The 21046-nt window shown below is 44.5% G+C and overlaps 1 protein-coding gene across 10 annotated transcripts in view; it reads left to right on the forward strand.

Annotated features, from left to right (window-relative positions):
* Positions 1-21046, forward strand: part of Prkn (parkin RBR E3 ubiquitin protein ligase) — a 1217693-nt gene that overhangs the window by 810251 nt on the left and 386396 nt on the right. For 9 of the 10 annotated variants that reach the window (XM_078018778.1, XM_078018779.1, XM_078018774.1 and 6 more), the window contains one exon: positions 6001-6137. The exons of the other annotated variant lie outside the window; for it this stretch is intronic. In XM_078018778.1, the coding sequence (XP_077874904.1) occupies positions 6001-6137 (137 nt within the window). The remainder of the gene's footprint in view (positions 1-6000; positions 6138-21046) is intronic. 10 annotated transcript variants of the gene reach the window in all.

Raw genomic sequence — 21046 nt, forward strand, 5'->3', positions numbered from 1 at the left:
TTAGTGTCTTGGACCAGAGGCCCCTCCAGTGACGGGATTGCTCACTTGGCTACTTTGAATAATGAACTCATATGACACATGTGCTGAAGTGCCATCTCCAGCTGTCTGTAGGCAAGCGCTGTGGAGAGACTTCTTTGTCAGTTGTGCATTTAGGCAGTGTGTAGGTGATTTTGCTAAATGCAGGTTACATTACAATGCATTGCATTTCTGATATTTCAGTTATTTTTGTTTGTTTGTTTATAAGCTCTTACAGGGATGTGAAGTGACAGTTGTTAAGAAGGTGAATTCAAGTTATTTAATGGGGTAGCTTTTCTTCTCTGATTATTTTTATCTAACCAAATATTTTATTAAATTCCCACGAGTCATAGTTCTTCATGTACAGAGAATTTGTGCAGAGCTTCGAAAAATTGCTAACTGGGGCATAACATCTATGTTAGTGTTGCACAAACTAAATACAGCCGAATCAACATGTGAATTTTCAAGGGTCAAGTGTTAGCTACATTGAAAGATTTTCTCCTACAAGTAAAAAAAGTTTATTCCTCAAGGGATTTTTTTCCTTAAAAGTTTAATTCATTTTTGCATTGCTTTTCAGGTGATTTTAATGTGCTATGTGATAGTATGTGCTTCCTTTGCACTTTCCCTATTCACTGGGGCGGGTGAAGAAAGCTGCAGCATATCCCCTCTGTACTGTATAATATCTATCTTCTCTTGACTTCAAGTATTTTATCCATCTCCATGCATTAGAATCCTGATCCTCCTTAAAATGCCACTCGTTACTCTCATGAATTCTTCTATGATCTGCTATCTAAATGTGACTTCTTCCTCTGAACCTGCATTAGTAAATACTATTATGTAACAGATTTTCCTACAACTTAGTGGCTCAAGAAAACAGTGAATATTATCTTCACTCCCAGTGAGTCAAGGATTTGGGAGGGCTTAGCTAGATGGTTCTTGCTCTGGGTAACTCACGAAGTCCTAGTCGGAGGTCACCTTCAGGTTTGCCCAGAGTTGGAGGATCTACTTTAAATAGGTTTCACTTAAGTGGCTGCCAAGTTGGTGTTGGCCGTGGGCTGGAGGCCCAGCTGTTCACGCGCAGACTTCCCCAGGCGGCTGTTGAGTTTCTCACAAGGTGGCCGCTCACGGTCCTGGGGCCCCCCAAAGTATGGAAGAAAACAGGCGAGATCTGGTGTCTTTTCTGATGTCGTCCTGAAGTCACAGGTAGTCTGCACTCTTCCTGTCATACGCAGATCAACCTACTCCACATAGAAAGAAACTACCTGGGAGGCATCTCCAACGTAACTTAAAATTCCGTTCCCTATGTTACAACTGTTTGTGTCCTTGTCCTGCCCACTCCGCCAGCTTAAGACTTCCTTGAAAACTTGGAATTGCTCCTTATCTTTCCATATCTCGACATTGCTAGCACACTGCTCTCAGCGTATGTCACATTAATGGGAATCTGGAGCCACGGCCTCTCTCATAATGAGTACAAATGAAGATGTGCTCACACGGAAGAATTGGATGCACCGAGACAGAGAAGCAGATGGGAGGGGGATCACAAATGAGGTAGAAAGCAGATGAAACTGCACGTTAGGAGATAAATATGAACACATTAATGTCATTTTGCAGATACTAGAGGTCTAATTTTATCAGAGTTTACATGTCTGGAATACCGCACAACAGTATTACTTTGTGTAATGTACAGGATCAGCTTGCCATTATTTTTTAAATAAAACCTCTTTCAGTTACACTTAATATTCAGTGAACAAAGGGTTTCTGGATTATTTCTTTAATAAAAACAGAGAAAGTGTTGCTTACAAATAACTTTCCAGTTATGTTAAGCGAGGCATTTATAATTCTTTCTGCATGTGATTGAGGACTTTATTTAACCTTTAATAACTTCTCTATCACCTGGCTCATCCAGGTAAAATCATTTCTAGGTTGATCAATTAACATTCAGACACATTTGAGCAAAGGGCACAGAGGAATGTTGGGAAGAACAAAAGACCCAAGAGAGTAAGTCCTGGCAGATCCTCCTCAAAACGCCCTCATCCATCTTTCCGTTCCATCCCTGGAGCCACTGCCACATCTCATCCAGCTCCTTGGCCACCCGGGTCTCAAGTGCCAACACGGCCTCCAAGTGCTTCTCACCCCTGCCAGCCTCTCTGCCTCCGGACTCTCAGAGTAAAGACCTATCACTCCTGGTACACCTGTCCCTTGGGCATCTCGTGTCCCTAGACTGTGGCCAGGCTTGTGTGTTGTCCAGAGCCTACTCCAAGTGTACTTAGCAGGCACTGGAGTTCACAAGAGGCTCTGGTCCACACATGTCTAAGTGCCTCGTTAGCCAGAGTAAATGCCCAATCAGCCACTGAGTGAGCAGCATCAATGGGAGCAGAGAAACTGGGAATATAGACAGGGATTACAAAACAGTGTCCATCCATCCATGCACCAGGGTGTTCAGGGCCTTTGGCTACTCAGGGTCGTGTGCTCAGCTGTCTCACGAGGCTTGGTTCTTGAAAGGGCTGCACGTGTGTGGTCTCCATCGATTCATTCCTTTCATTTAACATTGGTCGCTAAGGTAGGAACACTTTACAGACGGGTGAGGCTGATGTGTGACGCTCATGAAGGGTGCACGGTGGAGTGACACTGGGGAGAGACGCAGGGAAGAACCAGGGGCTCCAGAGAAAGCTGGTTGGAGATTGTTAGTCTTGAACCGGCCCCAGGTTCAGCATTTGGGACTGAGTGGAGAGCGCAGTATCATGCCACAGGAAACCATGGGGAAGAGCGTTGGTCTAAAAGGGAAAGAACTAGAAGAAAGAACTAGACCAGAGAGGGCAGGTGCAGAGAAAGCAGGTAGACAGCAGGAAGGACGTTTACCTTCGGAGGGTGGAAACTTACTGTGAAGTTCCTAGCGAGTCACCTAAGCCAGCGGGGTGCTCCTGGATCCCAGCCATTCCCCTCTCCTCCTGACCTAGCAATTGAGCGATTGTGTGCACCCCAGCCTTGAAATGGCCCCCAGCCTGTCACTTATTTTCCCAGCTGATTAATCCAATAACCTTTTGTAAGTGTCATGTTTACCCCTCACCTAACTTTTCAAAATTACTAGGAATATTCTTAATAAGAAATTAACAGTGTTATATCAAAAAATTCAGCTGACTGATAATCCCACGTGAAATGCAGACATTTACTACCTTACCTGCTCCAATTGTCTATGATCAACAGATATCTTGCCTATATGTCTACTTACATGGGTGTGTCACCACACATACACTTACCTCTCTCACTCCTGAGTGCTCAGACAAGTTGGCCGTGTGCAGATAAGGACACACAGTGAGAATTCCTGGGTCACTCCCTGTCACCTTTGACCTCCTGCCTGTGCAGACTTCTTTCATTTCCAAGGGAGAAATGGGAAAGCCCTCAGGCTTCCTGTTGTCACTGACTCTAGGCTCCCAAGGCTACATGCCACTCCCTGAGTCTTGGTCTGACTCCTTTCTGGTGTGTTAAATGACTCCCGCGACCTCACTGGCAGCGCTGACCACATCTCTGTGCCCCATCATGTCTCACGAGTAAACCATCGTGACCACTTACCCCATTTTTTATTCAGGGCAGGCATCGCCTGAAGCCCCTCCGAGGCCCCCTTGTCGTGGTGGTGAGGGTCATTGAGGTGAGCTGCTGCGTGAGTGAATCCTACAGGCTCTCAAGTCCTGGCCTTGGGCACTTCCCAGCCTTAACTGCTGCCTTTGTCCACCTGACCCCAGAGTTTCTGAGGGGCCCCAGGCACCGCGTGGGTTCTTCCTGGACCCAGGTGAGGCTGCAGCTTTTCCTCTTCCTGGTGGTTAGGGTCCACCACCGGCCAGTTTGGTGAATCTCCCTCCCTGCCTCTGCCTCGGTTCAGGGAGGGTGAAGTGGACAGGGGCAGCTACAGTGTAATTTTGAGCAGGACTCCTCCTGTGCCCCTCGGAGGACACGCTTTCCCCTGGGCGCTGTGCCTCTGGCCCACGGCCTCTCTTTGCCTGGTGCTTGGTTCCCGGAGGTGGAAGGGCGAGAGGGCTGACACAGCGGCTCTTTTAGAAGGCGCGTGTTTGTAGGCCCCGCACTTGGCCTCTGAATCGCCCCTGGTGGGGGCCCTGAGCTGTGTGGGTCTCTCTCCCACGGTGGCCTCCCGTGTGGTCACCCTTCCTTGCTAATCTGGTGCAAACAGCAGGCACTGCTCAGGAGCAGATGGGGGTGAGTGGCGAGGACGGTCTAGTGTGTCGGGCTTCGGGTAACTGACGGGAACTGGGAGTGTGTGCTGCTGTCATCCCATACGAGGAGGAAGGAGAGAGCCGCGTGCTAGACCAGGGCTGTGCACCTCAGACCTTGGTGTCCGTGCCCCCGTCACTGCGGCAGTGGGCTGGCTGCTCTGATTTCACAAGTTTTCTTTTTATTTCCTGTCATCTCTACACTTTCTACAAATGTTCTCATATTTTCTCCAGAATGCCTCTGTGCTGATAGTAAAACAGGGGCCCATCAGGCTCAGTCAGCCAGGGGACCACCCAGCTTAGCTGTGACGGGAAGGAGGCCTGCAGCAGCTTCATGGGGTCCCTGGGTGGATCCAGGATGGCAGTGCATCGCACACTGGGGACTTAGGTTAGACACAGGAGAGCGTTATGTTTTATTGTCTTCAAAGGGGAGTCGTAGGAGGGAGAAGGTCAAAAGTCCAGAGCCATTGATGCCTAATAACCCACGGCCCTGGAGATGGAAATAGAGGTCCCGAAAGGACTTTTCGTAGGTTCAGAGAGGGGACATGGGGACATGCGTAAACCCACCCAAGGCCTCTGTTCAGGTGTAGTGAGTGGCCAGTGACTCTCAGATCCACAGCATCAACCTGCCAAGGGGCATTTCTCCACCTGGGTTTGTGTTAGACATTGCTTTGAAATAAGTGAGATAACAGAATTTTGAAAATTTATTTTAATTGTTAAGAAATTATCTTCTATTATATTAATATTTGATATTATTTTTCTAGAGAAAAAGCTTTTGTGGAGAGTCCTGATAGCTGCTCAGAACTGAGCATGAAGTAAACATGTTTTGTACTTTTTCTAATCATTACATGGGGAATAGGCTTATCTAAATTGAATCCAGAACTTTCTTACTGTTACAATTGCCTCAGAACTGATCTCAATTTAATGTATTCATTTTGTCTCCTTTTTTGACACAAACACAGGTGGCTCATTTGTAAGCAAAGCTTCATAGTTTTCAGGAGATCTGTTTTTCCGTGAGGTATTTTAAGGAGATACAGAGCTCTAGGATTTGTATGTATTGATTTATTAGTAATCTTCTAACCATAATTTCAGAAGCTGAATATTTGGATGGGATGTAGGTGGCAGAATAGACAAAACCTTGAAATAGAAAAATGCCTGTTGCATGATCTTATTTCCAGCGTCTGCTTTTCTGTTTGCCAGTGAGAAGCGAGTGACCGCTGCCTCTGCCTCCCCTGGTGCAATTGAAATTTTCCTTTGACTTTGGGGAAGCTTAGATTTTATACTTCATTGTAACTCAATCCACAGGGCATTTATGTGGAACCTCACAAGGCCTAGCACTGTGAGGATACTGATGTAGCAGACACAGCGTCCACTTGCAAGGGGCTCACAGTCCATGGGATGAGAAACACCGTGATACCCTGAGGTCATCACAGGTCAAGAGAAGCAGACGCCATGGTGGGCGGACTGGGTAGGGTAAGTGGGAATTATGAATCAGGAGAGGCTTCTAGAAAGAGATCCGAGTCAAGCTCAGGTCTGAACTACGGTTGGTAGATGCACTGATGGAGCAACCTGATGCTGAGGGACCGATGGCCTAGGCAGTCCACGGAGCTCCTCTCTTGGCTCCCATGAGGGGGCTCCGAAGCCCAGGTCCTGGCTCAGAGCACGCCCTGAGCCCCCAGTGGGATTGCAGACAGGGTCCTGAAGCCCGGTTGCCTGTCTGCCCCTGGAGGCACCCCAAGAAACCCCTTCCCTGTCCACACAGGAGCCCTGTCCTGGTTTTCCAGTGCACTCACCGCCACGTGATCTGCCTAGACTGCTTCCACCTCTACTGCGTGACCAGGCTCAATGACCGGCAGTTCCTCCATGACCCTCAGCTCGGCTACTCCCTGCCGTGTGTGGGTAAGTCTGGCTCTTTATTTGTTCCATTTTAATACTGATTAAGAAGAGACGTATGACCACTGATACAAAACTCTCTTAGACATAGCTGGTGCTAAGCCCTAGGTTGAAATTTTCAATTTGATCATTTCTGGATAAGAAACATTAGTGGATGGATCATGAAAGATATAAGACTCCAGGGGACTGTGTTGGACGAGAGAATACATAATGTGCCAAAAGGCATTGAGATAAACTGGAAAATATTATTCAGCCAAGGTTCAGAGTTTGTCTGTGGTTTCGATTGACACTGCCAGTCCTGGATTTGTTACCCTGGATCTAGAACAGTATTATCCAAAGATTTAAGTTGTATGCCCCAGCACTAAAAGTGTCAAGCACGCACACAGTGTAGGTGAAAGAACCTATGTGCAAAAGAGATTAAAGGAGAGCGAGTTCAAGCTGTTTAATATTTAAGGCATTTTTACCTCTTAGCATCACAGAACCCCTTTCCCTGCACTATATGATTTTCACAGCTCTCATCCCTAGTTGTGACGTTCCTGTGACATGCTGTGAGCCACTTTGAGCCACGGTGCAGGGGCATCAGGTACATGCAGTGTTGTTCAAATACCACCCTCTAGTTTTAAACTCCTTCACCATCAGAATACCCCGTCCCCACAAAGCCATCACCCCTTGCCCCTCGCCCCAGCCTCTGGCCATCACTACTGGGCTTTCTGTCTCCATGGATTTGCCCTGTGGATATTTCTAAAAACAAAACCATACAGTGTGCGACCTCTGGTCTGCCTTATTTCACCTGGCATAGGCAACTGAGGATCAGTCATCTCATGGCACATGTCAATGCCACTCCTTTTCACAGCTGAGTAATAGTCTGTCGTCCACAATGTGTTTACCCTTTGACCTGTTGATGGGCCCTCCTGTTGTGTCCCACTAGACATTTACGAGTAATGCTACCAGGAACATTTGTGTGTGAGGTTCTGCATGGACTCACTTGTGCACTTCCCACAGGTGCATCCTAGAAGCAGAAATCTGTGCTTAGCCTTTTCTAGAACACTCAACTCTTCACGGCTGTTTTGCCCTTTTGTATGGATGACAGTGGTGCCCAAGGGTTCCCTCTGCTCCATAGCCTTGGTGGCACTGGTCCTTGTCTTGCTGTGTGTTACTAGGCCCCAGTGAGTGTGGAGCAGGATCCCGTGGTGGATTTGGATTTTATTTAAGGGCAGTAATGTTGAGGATCTTCTCATGAACTGGTTTGCCATTTATACATCTGGTTCCCATGGATGTCTGTTCAAGACATTTGCTCATTTTTTAATAGGATGGTCTGTCTTTTTTTTTTTTGAGGTGTGAGAGTTCTTTACATATTCTGCATTTAAGACCATATCAGATTTATGGTTTGCAAATGTTTCTCCCATTCTATAGGTTTTTGCTTTCCTGATAATGTTCTTTAATGAAAAAAAGTTTCAAATTTTGATAAAGTCCATTTTTTTGTTTTATTTTGTGCTTTGGTATCAGTAACAATCCATTGCTATATCTGAAATGATGAATATTTTTTCCTGTTTTCTTCTAACATTTGCCTCATATATGAGGTCATGGATCCATTTTAAGTTAATTTTTGTATATGGAGTGTGATAGATGTTGCTACCTACTGATTATATATTTTAATGGCTATAATATGATTAATTATGCCTCAATGGTTTTGAAAATTGTAGTTTGAAACTATGATACCTTGATTCAATGGTTGAGCTTTAAGTTCAATTTATTTCAGTACTTAATTTTAATGTCAATCATAGCATGCATATATCTATATCTATACTTCAAAATAATTTAGAAACCCAAATGGAAGATGCCGATTGCAATGTAGACTTTAGGAGTCATAAGGCTCATTTTCTAAGGAAATCTATTAACAATACAGTGTTTTATGTTGAGTCTCATAATGTATTAGAAAAGCTTGTTGAAAGGATTTGTGCTTGAAGCATTCAAAAGCCAATAAGCAATCATGTGTAGGTTGGAAAACTCTTGTTTCTAATATTTTTAGGAAGGCAATTGTGTCCTGGTAAATCCCGCTCTCCATTAAACCGTGTACTAGACGCATCTCTAAACAGCCTTCTCAAGACTCCTCTACACACTCAGGACGCTTTTAAAAATAGTTCATGTCTGTTTTAGCCAGCTTTTTCACTGCTGTGACTAAAATATCTGACCAGCACAACTGTAAAGGAGGAAAAGTGTATTTAAGGGCTCCTGGTTGCAGAGGTCTTAGTCCACAGGAGGCCGGCTCTATTCCCTGGGCTCGGGCGAGGCTGGACATCATGGCTAAAGAGGGTGACAGAAGGAAGCAGCTCACATGATGATCAGGAAGCAGTGAGAGACTTCACTGGCCAGATACATATATATACCCCAAAGCCACACCCCAGTTCCCACCTCCTCCAGCCACACCCACCAATTCAGTTACCACTCAGTTAATCCCTGTCAGGGGATTAATTCACTAATTGGGGTAAGATTCTCAGAACACAATCATTTCTCCTCTAAACCTTCTTGCATTGCCTCACACGTGAGCTTTGGGGGACACCTCACATCTAAACCATAACAATGTCTCACTCATTCTTAAGATATCGACCTTTTGTTATAGAAAAATTTCAAACCCAAAAACTTAAAGAAAAAAACACCACAGTGAGCCCCTGTGTCTTTGGCCAGGGGGAGCAAGCGTCTTAGGAGCTCCGGTTTCCCTCCGGTCAGTCTTCGTGCCCGCCTGGGGCACTCACTTGACCAGGCTGGTTGCCCTTTTGTACCTAGTTCAGAAAGCCAGGAGACATGCATATGTCTTTTGAATGCAAACCATTAGTTATGTGGACTTTCTCACTTCAATTTCAGGCTTGTGGAATCTTTGTTTAAAATCCCACCAATATTACAAACACTGCTTTCTACCATGGCAAAAAAACTCCTATTACTGAGTGATATCAACAGAGTTATTCATACATTTTCCTCCACCTCCTTTTCCCCCTCTGTAGTGTAAATTATATCTAGAGATCACTCCTGAGTAGTGCATGGGTATGTCCTCCATCTTTCAGAACACAGCATCACTGAAATCCAGTGTCTAGGTCACTGCTTGGTTGAGGTTTTCCTTTTGTTATCACAAATGCTGCTACAGCTGTAGTCTGTGTGCACCTGTATCTCATACTGTTGTCACAGTACCATTGAATGGACTCTCTACAATGGGGACACTGTATCAATGGGAAAATGTCTATTTTAATGGCTCCAGTTTGGTGGGGGTGGGCCCCGGGGCCCCACCAGGAGAGGCGAGTGCTCTCTCCCGAGCCACCCAGCCCCACTTTACTGTTCCCAGATTCCCTCCTGAGAGCGGGAGCTTCCCTACCACCTGCAACGCCTGGGAGCCGCAGGCCCCGCCGCCTCTGCGAGGCAGGAGGTGGAAAGCTTCGGCATCTTTTCCGGGTTATATATTTGAGAAATGAGATTCCATGTTGCTTTTTATTTCTTTTTTTGAGTCAGGTTGAGCACCTTTTCCTATGCTTAGATCCCTTTGCATTTCTTTTTCTCAGTCAATTTAAAGCCCCGCCTTGTCTTTGAGGAGCAGGCCAGGGAACATATTCTTCAGGAGGATGGCTCCCTGGTAACCTGCCCTGCTGACCACAGAGAAGGTTGGGAAGTCGGGTTACGCTTGTCTTTGTAAAGACTATGGGCAGATTCGCTTTAATTCTGCTAGATGTTTGCCACCAAGTAACTTATAACCACTGTGAGAAAACTGGGTCTGGTTAGGCTCTGCCTCATTAAAATGTGTTTTGTAGATTTTGTAGTATTTTAGTCAGGTTTTAAATACCTTTTCAGAAATTATTTTATTTTTCATTAACCATGCCACCAGCGTCCTTAGGATCTGGTGGACTCACAGGTGAATTTCCTTGTTTACACGATCAGCCTGTTTCTCCTTCGCTCTGTTTTAGTGTTTCTGAGCGTGGCTGCCTATTCTGGTCATTTAGACACAGCACTCCTAGACACTTTTATTTTTGAAAGTGCCTCCTGCTATTGAGAACTTAGGTATTGGTCTATTTCGCTATTTAAAAAGAATGGAGCAAATAAGGGCAGGGGGACAGATCTGAAGCCAGGGGGCGCTGTGCAGCGTGGTGAGCCAGGCTCCTTTCCGTGCTGCCCATGCCTGCTTCCTTCCATCCGCGCTTTAATACACCTCCAAAGGGCCCGCTTGTGAGAAAACTGAGTTTGGTCTGTAGCGGCATTGTTCTTCATGGCTCACTTTAGCCTTTTAAAAATTTTACTGTGGCTTCAATTATAAATGTTTCCTCATGTTATGTTTAAGGAGACTTTCAAATGGCATAGACTTTTTTTTTTTTAATTTTGCAAAAGCAAGTTGGATTATCATTAGTGTTAGCTCAGCAGAGATGCGCTCTTGCTTTCTTCTTGCTTTGTTCTTATAATGCATGAAACACGATGGCCCTGCCCTCTGCTCAGCCCCCGTTGCAGGGCCACTGTCCTCCATTCAGGTTCTCTTCAAGGACAGTGCACCACATGGTCAGTGTTGCTGACTTTCGACTTGGGCTTACATTGTTGGTTCTATTCCTAAGTCATCACCTGTTTTACAGAGCTAGTTTGGTTTATATGCAATAGTTTATCTGTCATGCCTGCAGCCAATCATAGGGCATCTGCTGAAGGGTAACTGTCAGGTCAGGGCTGGGGCCTCAGACTCTGATGAGAACTTAGGTATTTGTCTATTTCGCTATTTAAAAAGAATGGAGCAAATAAGAGCCCCAGGACACACCAAGGGAATCATCTGAGATACAGACCTCAGAAGGACATGAGAAGTTTCCAGCATCTCTCGGCCTGTGCATTAAGTCTCCATGAGGCCTAATTGTTTTCCTATTTTAAGTAACAGCTTTGTAAGTCCTGCTATTGCTCCATAAACCAGTGAGTCATTTGCCTCTCTTGAGGTGCACACAGAGCCTCAGAGAAACCTCATTCAAATCCTTGCTCGCATCATAACGAGGGCGAAGTCCCCAGCCTTGGTGTGTCTTGGGCTTATTTTAGGTATCAGGAGATAATACAGTGGTTCCTGATTTTATTAGTTGTATGAATCCATTAAAATAATGTCTTATAAAATGTCCTCAAGTTAATGCTGAAGAGAGTAAGCACTCCACAAACACTGGCTTTTGTTATTTTGATTGTCATTTAAACATGCATTCCCATATATATCTAACGTGTGTGCTCATGTCTGCAGCTATGTGAGTATTCACAGAGAAACATGTATTTGAACATATTTAACTGGAGGCTAGTTTTTGCTATAACTTAATTCACAAAATCCACTAATTATCACACATTCTTCACTTATCCATCTATCTGACTATGTCTTTTCTTGGTTTATTTGACTTCCCTTTGGTTTACTGAATGTAGAACAAGACACGTTAAAAAAAATAGTAAAAATGAATTAGAAAATCAAAGCTTATCAAACCAAAACAATGATTGTCAGAACGGATTGAAAGCACTTGCCACAGTCTTGTGCCATGGTGAGAATAATGGAAGGTGACATCAGCGTCTGTGAATCTTGTAAATAAAATGCATAAATAACTTGTGTAGAAAGCTTTAAAAGGGAGGGCTAATTCCACAAAGGAACTCAGAGTGCATTGAAAGGGCAGCATCCTGGAGCCTGCCCCCCCCCCTCGAGGCTTTGAAATCTGGGCCAGGTCTGCTGTCGGATGCAGCAAGGTGGGCATGTGGCTGCTCTGGCGAATCTTGGTGCCGCCGATGTTTCCTCTAAGGCTCTTCCCCACCTCAGCAATCTGACCATGTAAAACGCCTGCATCTCACAGGCCAGATCCCAGTGCTGTCTTTGGCTTCTGGAAGATCAGGAGGGGACCTTGTGAGGTCTCTGAACGGGGTTGGAGATATCACCATCCCAGCCTAAAATGCCTGGCCAACTATTTTTAGGCCCCTGTGAGGGCTACTAGTCATTTTTAGAATATAGTTCCTCCAAAATATTAAAGCAAGATCTTATGTATTTAGAGGCCTTACCCCTGAAGTCAGAGATGCCTTCCAAAGACAAATTTCCTACCTAACCACAGAGGTGAGTTTCTCTGGTACTGGAATCACAGTCTACGTCCACTCCTTGACTTTTCTGGCCTTAGAGGTCTGAAGGAAGCCCAGAAATGGGGCAGACTCGGTGGTGAATACTTTTGTGAGTTTTCTTTGTGGCTATGCCTGTTTTGGCCTTGGATGAGGGACTTTCTGATCCCCTGAGTTGGAATAAGTCATCATCTGGGTTGGCACGTTCTCTGCTGCACGGAAAGATAAAAAGAGAGGCAGATGTTCTGCGCAGTAATGTTCTGGAATGTTCCTCCTTCCCTTGGGAGATGGAGCTGTTTACCCTCCCCTCCTCTCTTTCCTGCCTCCATCCACCCAAGACAGCCCTTTCCCCACCCAGCACTCCTTATTCAGTGACTCTTTCTTTATAAGGAAATAATTTTTAAAAATATGAGACCAGCTTCTGGGACAATTACTCAATATCCAAGGATAGAGGATACAAGGAGAATTAGCAAGTGATTTTCTAAATTACACTGGTCCCACAATAGCCACAGAGTAATGTGTGTACATATGTATGTGTGCATGTATGTATGTATGTACGTATGTATATTGCTAAATGATCCATATCCCAAATGGCCTGTTAATCATGTCTGCAAACACTCATTTCTAGACAAATATCTAATACTTATTATTACCAAAACATACGTAATTAGATGTTTTTGTTTGTTTGTTTTTTGTTTGTTTTCCAGCAATCTACCTTTTGGGGGTGTTTTAATGTTCATGAGCTAAACACTTCAAAGCTCAATTGTAGACATTTACCTCTTCGAGGTATGGCTTGTCAACAATGAACCAATCTTTTTTATTGACAGATTTTTTATGATGACAATAACTGGTTTAAAATTCCTTCCAAGTATAAGCTCTGCTCTCCTAGTGTGAACTACTCATTAGACCAGACACTTTATGATACTTTCTAAAGATGGGATGCTGAATTTTATTTCCCCAAGAGTCACAATGAGCAATGATCATAGCCATCCTGAGTGCTCCCTGTACCTGAGATGCCATTCTTGGTGCGTACATGTCTATGTCCATCTAATCTCTGCAACGCTTTATTGGAGTGGACAGTGTTATTCTTCCCATCTTCCAAAGGAGGAATTGAGCCACATAGAAGTTAATTAAGTTGCGCATCACAGTGAAGCTAGTAAGTTACAGAGCAGAGTACAAAGCAGACAGCTGGGGCTCTACTGCTTATGCTGTTTATGGTTCTGTGAATTCTTGAACCTGCAACAACAAAGCAAGATATCTTAGGAAGTTCCCTGGAAAAGAAGATCAAAAGAAGACTATCTCTGATGTTTAGCACTGTTCCTTATTTAAACCAGCTGCACACCTGAAACGGAGGTATTGTTATTCCTGTTTTACAGAGAAAGGAGTCAAGTCTCAGGGTAGGTCACAAAGTAACCCAGAAGCAGCTGATGCCAGAGCCCCATGTTCCCACCGCTTGGCCACCCTGCTTCCTGCTAGGAGTTGATTCTCAACCCCAAATGCATGTTTCACTTATGTGGAAGGGTTAAAGATCTCCATGCCCAGGCTGGGCTTTGGGACAATTAAATAATAACCACTCATGCTGGGCATCAATGTTTGCTAAAGTCCCCAGGCTTAAGTCTGAGAAGTACTACAGGGGTGAGCATTCTATTAAAAAAAAAAAAAAGCAGTTATTTTCAAGGTGAGAATTAGCATCAGTAAGTGGAAAACTGCTCCCTATGCTGAGGTCTATTTTGTCTGTGAGTGATTTGGTTGGATACCCCCTGCACAGGTCTTTCAGCAAATGCTGACCAAGTTGAAAACAAGATTGTCAAACATAGGCCAAACAGCCTATTTCCAGAACCTCTGATAAGACTTTGTATAAGTGTATGGGCTTTGGGGAAACTTCTTCATTTTTCTGAAATATTTGCTGACTCTCTGCTGCACCTGCTGTTATTAGACTTTGGTGCTGGGAGTTATTTTGAAATGCCAAATGACCCTCTCTACCTGCTCTCGAAACCAAGTGTCTCTCACTAACTTAGTGGAACTTCATAAATTTAGGTTGATTTGGTTTGGAATGGTGCTGTAGAATCATATGAAGTCTAGGCATAGAGTGCTACTCTCATCTGTTCTGAGCCCTGATAAAACACATTTTCTGTACCCTCAGGGTGACAGGCAGTGACTCCACCCTCATTTGGATGTGCCTTTTGTATTACCACCGTGCTGTCCAAGTACATCCACTCTGGGGTATTTTGTTGCTGTTCTTGCTGATTTTCTATTTTTTTTTCTTTTTTACTTTTCTTCTCTTAAGTCACTTTTTGTATAATTACAGTTTTCATCTAATTTTAAATGGAATTTCCTTTCCATTGAGTATCTCCACTCACCAACTTCAGTCCCGCAGGGTGGTCGTTGTCTTTACTAAGCAATATTGCAGCAGGAGAGAGGTAGTTATAGACTTTGGGAGGTGCTAAAATATCTCCGATGCCTGAAAAGTCAAAAATCCTGAGTTCCAGATACCTATTTGGGGAGCTAAGCATAAAGACAATATGATTCATTGTAATTTGTCTTGTAAATATAGTTGTCCCAGATATACACACACAAAAATCAAGTCAATATAATCCCTAAAACCATATCAGAAAAGTAGAGAAATATATTAAAAGAAGACTTACCAAAGAAGATATGCAAGTGGTCAATACATATATTAGAAGTTTAATATAATTAGTTGCTAAAATTAATTTAAAGCATTTTGTCGGGGTGCACTGGAACATGCCGCTAATCCCAGCAACTTGGGAGGCTGAGGGAGGAGGATGGCAAGTTCAATGCCAGCCTTAGCAACTTAGTGAGGTTCTAAATAACTTAGTGAGACCCTGTTTCAAAATAAAATATAAAAAGGGCTGGGGATGTGGCTTAGTGGTTATGTGTCTCTAGGTTCAATCCTGGTAGCAAAATAAATCAAACATAAAATATAAAGTGATGGATGCACATTCTAAGAGAATATAAATTCATATGTTTTCAAGATGCAATTTGGCAATTCATATTATAAGCTTTAAAATAATAATAAACTCCCTAGAGGCCTATCCACATTACATTCACTTTGCATCTGTCTGTGTCTCTCTGAAATGTGCGGCCCCCACTCTTCAGAGCTCCTACATCTCGTTTAAGTAATAGTTTGCATGAGAAGATGGCTCCAGGATGGAAAGCAGGATTTAAATCCCTGAAGTGCTCATGGTCCAAAGACAGTGCTCTTTCTGCCTCAGGATGAATTGAAATTAAATCAAACTTCCTAAGTTTCTGAGATTAATGATGGACTCTTCTGTTTTATTTTGGGGGGTGATTTAGCAATTTGGGTAATTTTTCTTTGATTTTGATGTGTCAGGAGACATAAAGACAGAGCAGTGACCTAATTTCTCCAACCAGAGCGGCCCTGCAATTGCAATGCCTCAACACAGTCGAGCTTTATTTCTGTTAGTGCCGTGGCCCCATGTGGGTTGGCTGTGGGGCTCTGCTCCACCTGCTCATTCAGGGACCCAGGCTGAGACTTCCACATCAGTCCCTGACGCTGGTGGGGGGTGGGAAAGCAGGGTTTATTGATGGTTCTCCGGCTTTCTTCTGCTGGCCTGCAACAGCAGCCACTCAATCACGTCCCTTCATTATAAGGAGTGACTGGTACATGGACAAGGACCAGAAAAAGAGCTGTAAGACAGAATCAATGGTGTCCCCAAGCCCATTCCAACTAGGTCAACAAGGCCCTGTCTGCTCAGGTACCCATCTGGCCGTGGACTTGCTGCCTTTATGGAATCCTGCTTCCAAGGCACCAGGGATTTCACTTTGGTTTGAGGCATGAGCATCTTCCGTGAGTTGGAAGGCAGAGGGGGCAGGTCCACGGAGGCAGGCACAGCTCTGTGGCTCTCCTGGCCTTTAGGAGGAGCCCCCTGTCCAGCGGACCTCACCCAGTTCTTCCTTTGCTTGAATTTCTGCTTTCCAAATGGATTTGTTTCTTCTTTTCTTGTGTCCTATTAAATAGCTAAAAATAAAAGTCTTTAAAAGATCATTCTACCTTGGTTTTATAAGGGCAAAAATAAACCAGTTTCGAGTCTGATTTCATTGCTCATCCAAGGAGGAAGTCTTGTTAGGCTACTGAGACGGCCTCGAACTTGTGATCCTCTTGCCTGAGCCTCCCAAGTGCTGGAATTACAGGCATGGGCCACTGCATTGCCTTAAACTCTGCATTCAAACTTCATGACCACAACATGGATTCTGATTCTTGCCAAATTACAATAAAATGATCTTGTCGCCTGAGCAACTATTCATGATCATTGGTTCGATTTCATACCTCTGATTGTGCCCTTGAAATTTAACTAAGGAAAAAGATGATAAATTACTTTCCTACCTGCTAACAACTGAGATGAGGGAGATAAACATATACAGAGCCATCATGCAGTTCAATGAACAAAAATATGTGTAAAAAAAAAAAAAGAACGAAAACTGAAATGTTGGAATAATGTGCTCTGCCTTCAGAGAGTCTTGCTAGTGGTACCACCACTCCTCACAGGCTTCTGGAGAGGGAGGTTTGGTGAACTCCTCCAAGCCACGTTGGAAAGTTAAGCGCAGGAGAATCCTGGTTTTATGTAGGGATGTGCTCATAGGTGGTGACCCCATGAAGAGGGGTCAGGTGATGGATGCACCAAGGCAGGAAGGAGGAGGCTGTGACGGGGAGGTCATCTGAGGCTGTGGGCTGCAGGTGTGCTCTGGTAGCCCTCTCCAGGCTCTCGGTCACCATACAAGTCCTTACCTCCACAATGCATCCGCAGCACCACTGTGTGGGCATGCGGTGGCTCACCATAGATTTCAGACTACATCCAACTACTTAAAATGATACACTTAAAGGTCAATTAATATTCATTTACTGTTATAATCCTTCCTGCCTCAAGAGAACTCCCTCAGTCCTGATGCAGAAAGCATGGATGCAAAAATTGTGCTGACGGCCACAGGGCAGGGGAAGGAGCTTGGATGTACACTTTTAATAAACAGGCCAAAGCCTGCAGGTAGCTGCTCCAGGCCACTCCTGTAGGTGTGTTCAGCCCCTCCCCCTCCTCCCATTCAACCAAGAGCTTCACATGGGGTCTTGTGGGGGGTCCCACCTCAGCTTGTCCCATGATTAGAATCAGAGCATTCTGATCTCAGAGAACCACCCAAACAGACTGAGCTAGCACAGCTAAAAAGATGCTTGGCTGTGTGCAATGTCAGACCCACGCTCTAGGCCTGAGTGAGGAAGGGAGGCGTGCTGTGTGTTCCCAGGTGACAGGCTCTTGCAGCAGGTCTGTCTGTAGCCTCCAGGTCAAGACGATGAGGTTTGAGGCAGAAGTTGGATTTTAAATCCACAGTTCCCGACTCGAGGTTGGTTTGATGATTGTTCTGGTGGTAGACTGTGTTCTGATCATACCGCCGCCATCAGCGACACCCTCCGAGAGCGTGTTTCAGAGCCTGCTGGTGTGTGTCAGAACGCGGCGTTCTGTTGGCCATTTACACACAGGCTCTCAGTAACTGCGACGGGCCCCGTTCCTCCTCAGTGTGTGCTGTCTCGCGTTAATGAGACTCCACGCATGGAAATCGGCATGAGCTGGTGACCTCCAACTATCTTTGAAATAATTAATAATGTGCTTAGAGGGGTTGATTTACATATTTATGAGAGTGGAGACCATTTGGTTCCTAAGCAGGACAGTGAAAAAGTTTGATGTTTTGAATGCAGACCAATTTAGCAGGAGGAGGAGGGGTTTAACTCTCTAATGTCAACCTGGAAATAAATACACGACCCCCGCTCCAGGCATTAGGCTGTGTGTTTCCAGCAGGGTCGGAAGGCCTTCCAGGCTCTCCTCTATGGTCTAACTGATTCGACTCAGGAGTTTGGGAAAATCATGTCTTATATTTTCTGCTTTTTGAAACTTTACCAGCTATCATTTTTGTTGAAATTATTTACTGATAGAGGAAAAGGCTGCCGGAGACAGAGTGGGAACAGGAAGAGGAACGCAGACGACGACGTTCAGGGACTTCAGGACGGGGCCCTGTCTTGCCTGAGGTTGTTCTTAGCCTCTCTCTCCCCTCTGCCCTCCAGGGGCACTAAGAGCTCTTTCTAAGGCTTATGTGCAAGGGTCCCCTTGTAACTGCTCACCGCCTTAGTTGGCTTAGGCTTTTAGAACCAAAACAGACAAGGTGGCTGAACCACAGGAATGTACCTTCTCACAGGGTGCAGGCCACTGGCCCAAGACCAAGGTGCCAGCAGGTTGGCTCCTGGGAGGGCTCTCTCAGGGCTCGTGGAGAGCTGCCTTCTCCCTGTGTCTGCCAGGGTCAGCCCTCCTGGGCTCTTCTTGCAAGAACAGGGGTCAGATGGGCTAGGGCCCACCCAAACAGTCTCACTTTACCTTAGTGACCCCTTAAAGGCCCGTATCTAAATACAGCCACACTTTGAGGCCCTGGGATCAGAATGTCTACGGATGAAATTCGGGAGGAACACGGGTCAGCTCTCAATAGCCATCTTCTAGATTCTGAAATAGTCTTCAAATATTAAGTGCCTCCACATTCGGAGAGGGTCAATTTTACCAGAACCCTGTATGTATTCTGCTCCCCTTGGTTTGACTACCTCGTCCTCCTTCCCCGTACTTGGTGTGGGCTGGCTTCCCACGCACCGACACCACGTGCCCAAGAAATACAGGGGCCTTCTGCCAAGTCTCTGATTGCAGCACCTGACTCACTGGTGAGCATTGCAAGGAAGACCTTTTTATTTCCATCCTTTCCAAAAGTAAAAATCCAGTGATCTTGCTTGGCGGTGGTTGGGGGCGGTTAGGGGAATGTGCAGTCACATAGTGGGTTTTGGTTCTCCCAGGATGGATTATCAGGATCTGGAGCCACCGAAGAAGATTTTAGTGTTGTTGTGGTGGCTGTTTAATAGATCAAATTGCTATAAGCAGCAGAGCCCAGATGTAACAGCACAGCCGCAATTGCAGTTCAGTCTTACTCAGGGTGGGCGGTTCAGCTGGGTGGGTGTTATCTTCCAAGCAGTTTTTCCCATCGGGCCTTGCTCATACCTTGGTGGTCAAGCTTCATCCCACATGGAGTGTCCAGCTGGAAGAGGGGGAAGAAACTGTCAGTGAGTCATCCTGAGAATGGCACATACCTCCTGATTCCTTAAACTAGGGCACAGTCACTTGGCCACACCTGCCTGAAAGGGAGCCGGGCAACGTGGTCTAGATTAAGGCCAGGGATACAGAGAAGAGAAGGATTTAGGTCAACACTTGGATTCCTCTGGGGTCTTTGTAGCTCAGATTGCACGTGGCGAACTTGGTTACACATTCACCCATCAGGTCTGTGGGCCAAAGGCAGACGTTTTAGTCAGAGGCACTGATTCAGTTACAAGCCTGCTCTGATGGATGTGCCAATTCCCTCAGTGTGAAATGAAAGTAATTCAAAGATATTTTAATCGGATTATATGTAAAAATGACTGGCACCTAATAGATATGACAGCTTCTCAGGTGCTAGCAATCACATATGCCAGGTTCACAATGAATTCTAGAACATTATGATTCACATGGGAAATCAGAATCTGCAACTTGGGTTTAATTGACATTTTGTAGTTAAAAAGTAAAAATCTAATTATCTTCTTGACATTGTCTACATCAATACATTGATAAATTGTGGAAATAATTAACTCCTTTGAACCAGGCATTAACATTATAGGAAGTATAAACTGTTATATAAATGTTAGATTGTAAAAACAAATACCTTGGAAGTTACTGATTGGAGTTCTTATTAGAATTCTTAAATTAGATATACACTACATGACCAGACTCAGCAAACTTCCTGTGATGGAAAGGGAGATGTGGGAATATCAATAGTCACCTCGAGGGGGTCTATGGCTGGTGACTTCTCTTGCTGGTAGCATTGGTAGGTTGCTTCAGCTGCATTGTGAGTAGAACTTCTAAGTGATGTCTTGAACACTTTATACTGTAAATGGCCTATCAGTGAGTGAGATTCCTTCATCTGCTTCTGGGCCATAATCAAGTATAGTATTGAACAAATATGTCAACTGAAATTTGCATCTCAGTGTTCTCAGAGAATCGAGAGGTTCGTCAAAACAGGTGGCCTTTGGATTATCCAGCAAAGCCCAGGAAGAACACTTTACAACTCCTATCTCAATGTTCATATCATACTTTAAATCTTTTGTTTATAAGCATGCACTAAAATAGCAGCAGTACTTGGGCACATACTTTCTTTTTTTTGCTGATAGATGGTTCTCAATCAAAATTTAAGACCATTGATCTAAACTTCAAAATTTTCACTGCTACCCACAGAAACATTTTATGTCAAGATGATGTGTAAACACATAAAGTATACACTTGCATGAACTGGGAAAAAATCACAAAATAGTAATTTCACACTCTGATATTTTCAATTTTAATCTTTTCAGAAGCATTTGAATCATCCCCAACAGTTAAAACTCAGCCCTCTTTTTAAGAACCTTGAAAGGACAGAATAATTGTCTTAGGCTCTCACTTAGTATTTAGTCATTTAAAGTAATAGGAATCCCTTTCCATCTAACTTTTAAGCATAACTCATGTCTTATTCTGTAAAAAAAAATATTAACTAGACTAGATTTGAATAAAGTTGAAAAATAAAGTGATCCATTTATTCCTCTAGATCAGTCATTTTTAAAAAACAATAAAACATCCTAACAGAAAACACATTTTGGATATACACTCGTGATTTGGAATACCACCACCGAAGACACAAATACAGGGATACTCCAGGGATAGACTCAAGGACAGGCGCCCACCCCAGTCACACCTGGGCATGCAGGTGCCACCTCTTCT

This window comes from Ictidomys tridecemlineatus, chromosome 8 (genome assembly GCF_052094955.1).
Source record: "Ictidomys tridecemlineatus isolate mIctTri1 chromosome 8, mIctTri1.hap1, whole genome shotgun sequence".
Classification (NCBI taxonomy): Eukaryota; Metazoa; Chordata; class Mammalia; order Rodentia; family Sciuridae; genus Ictidomys; species Ictidomys tridecemlineatus.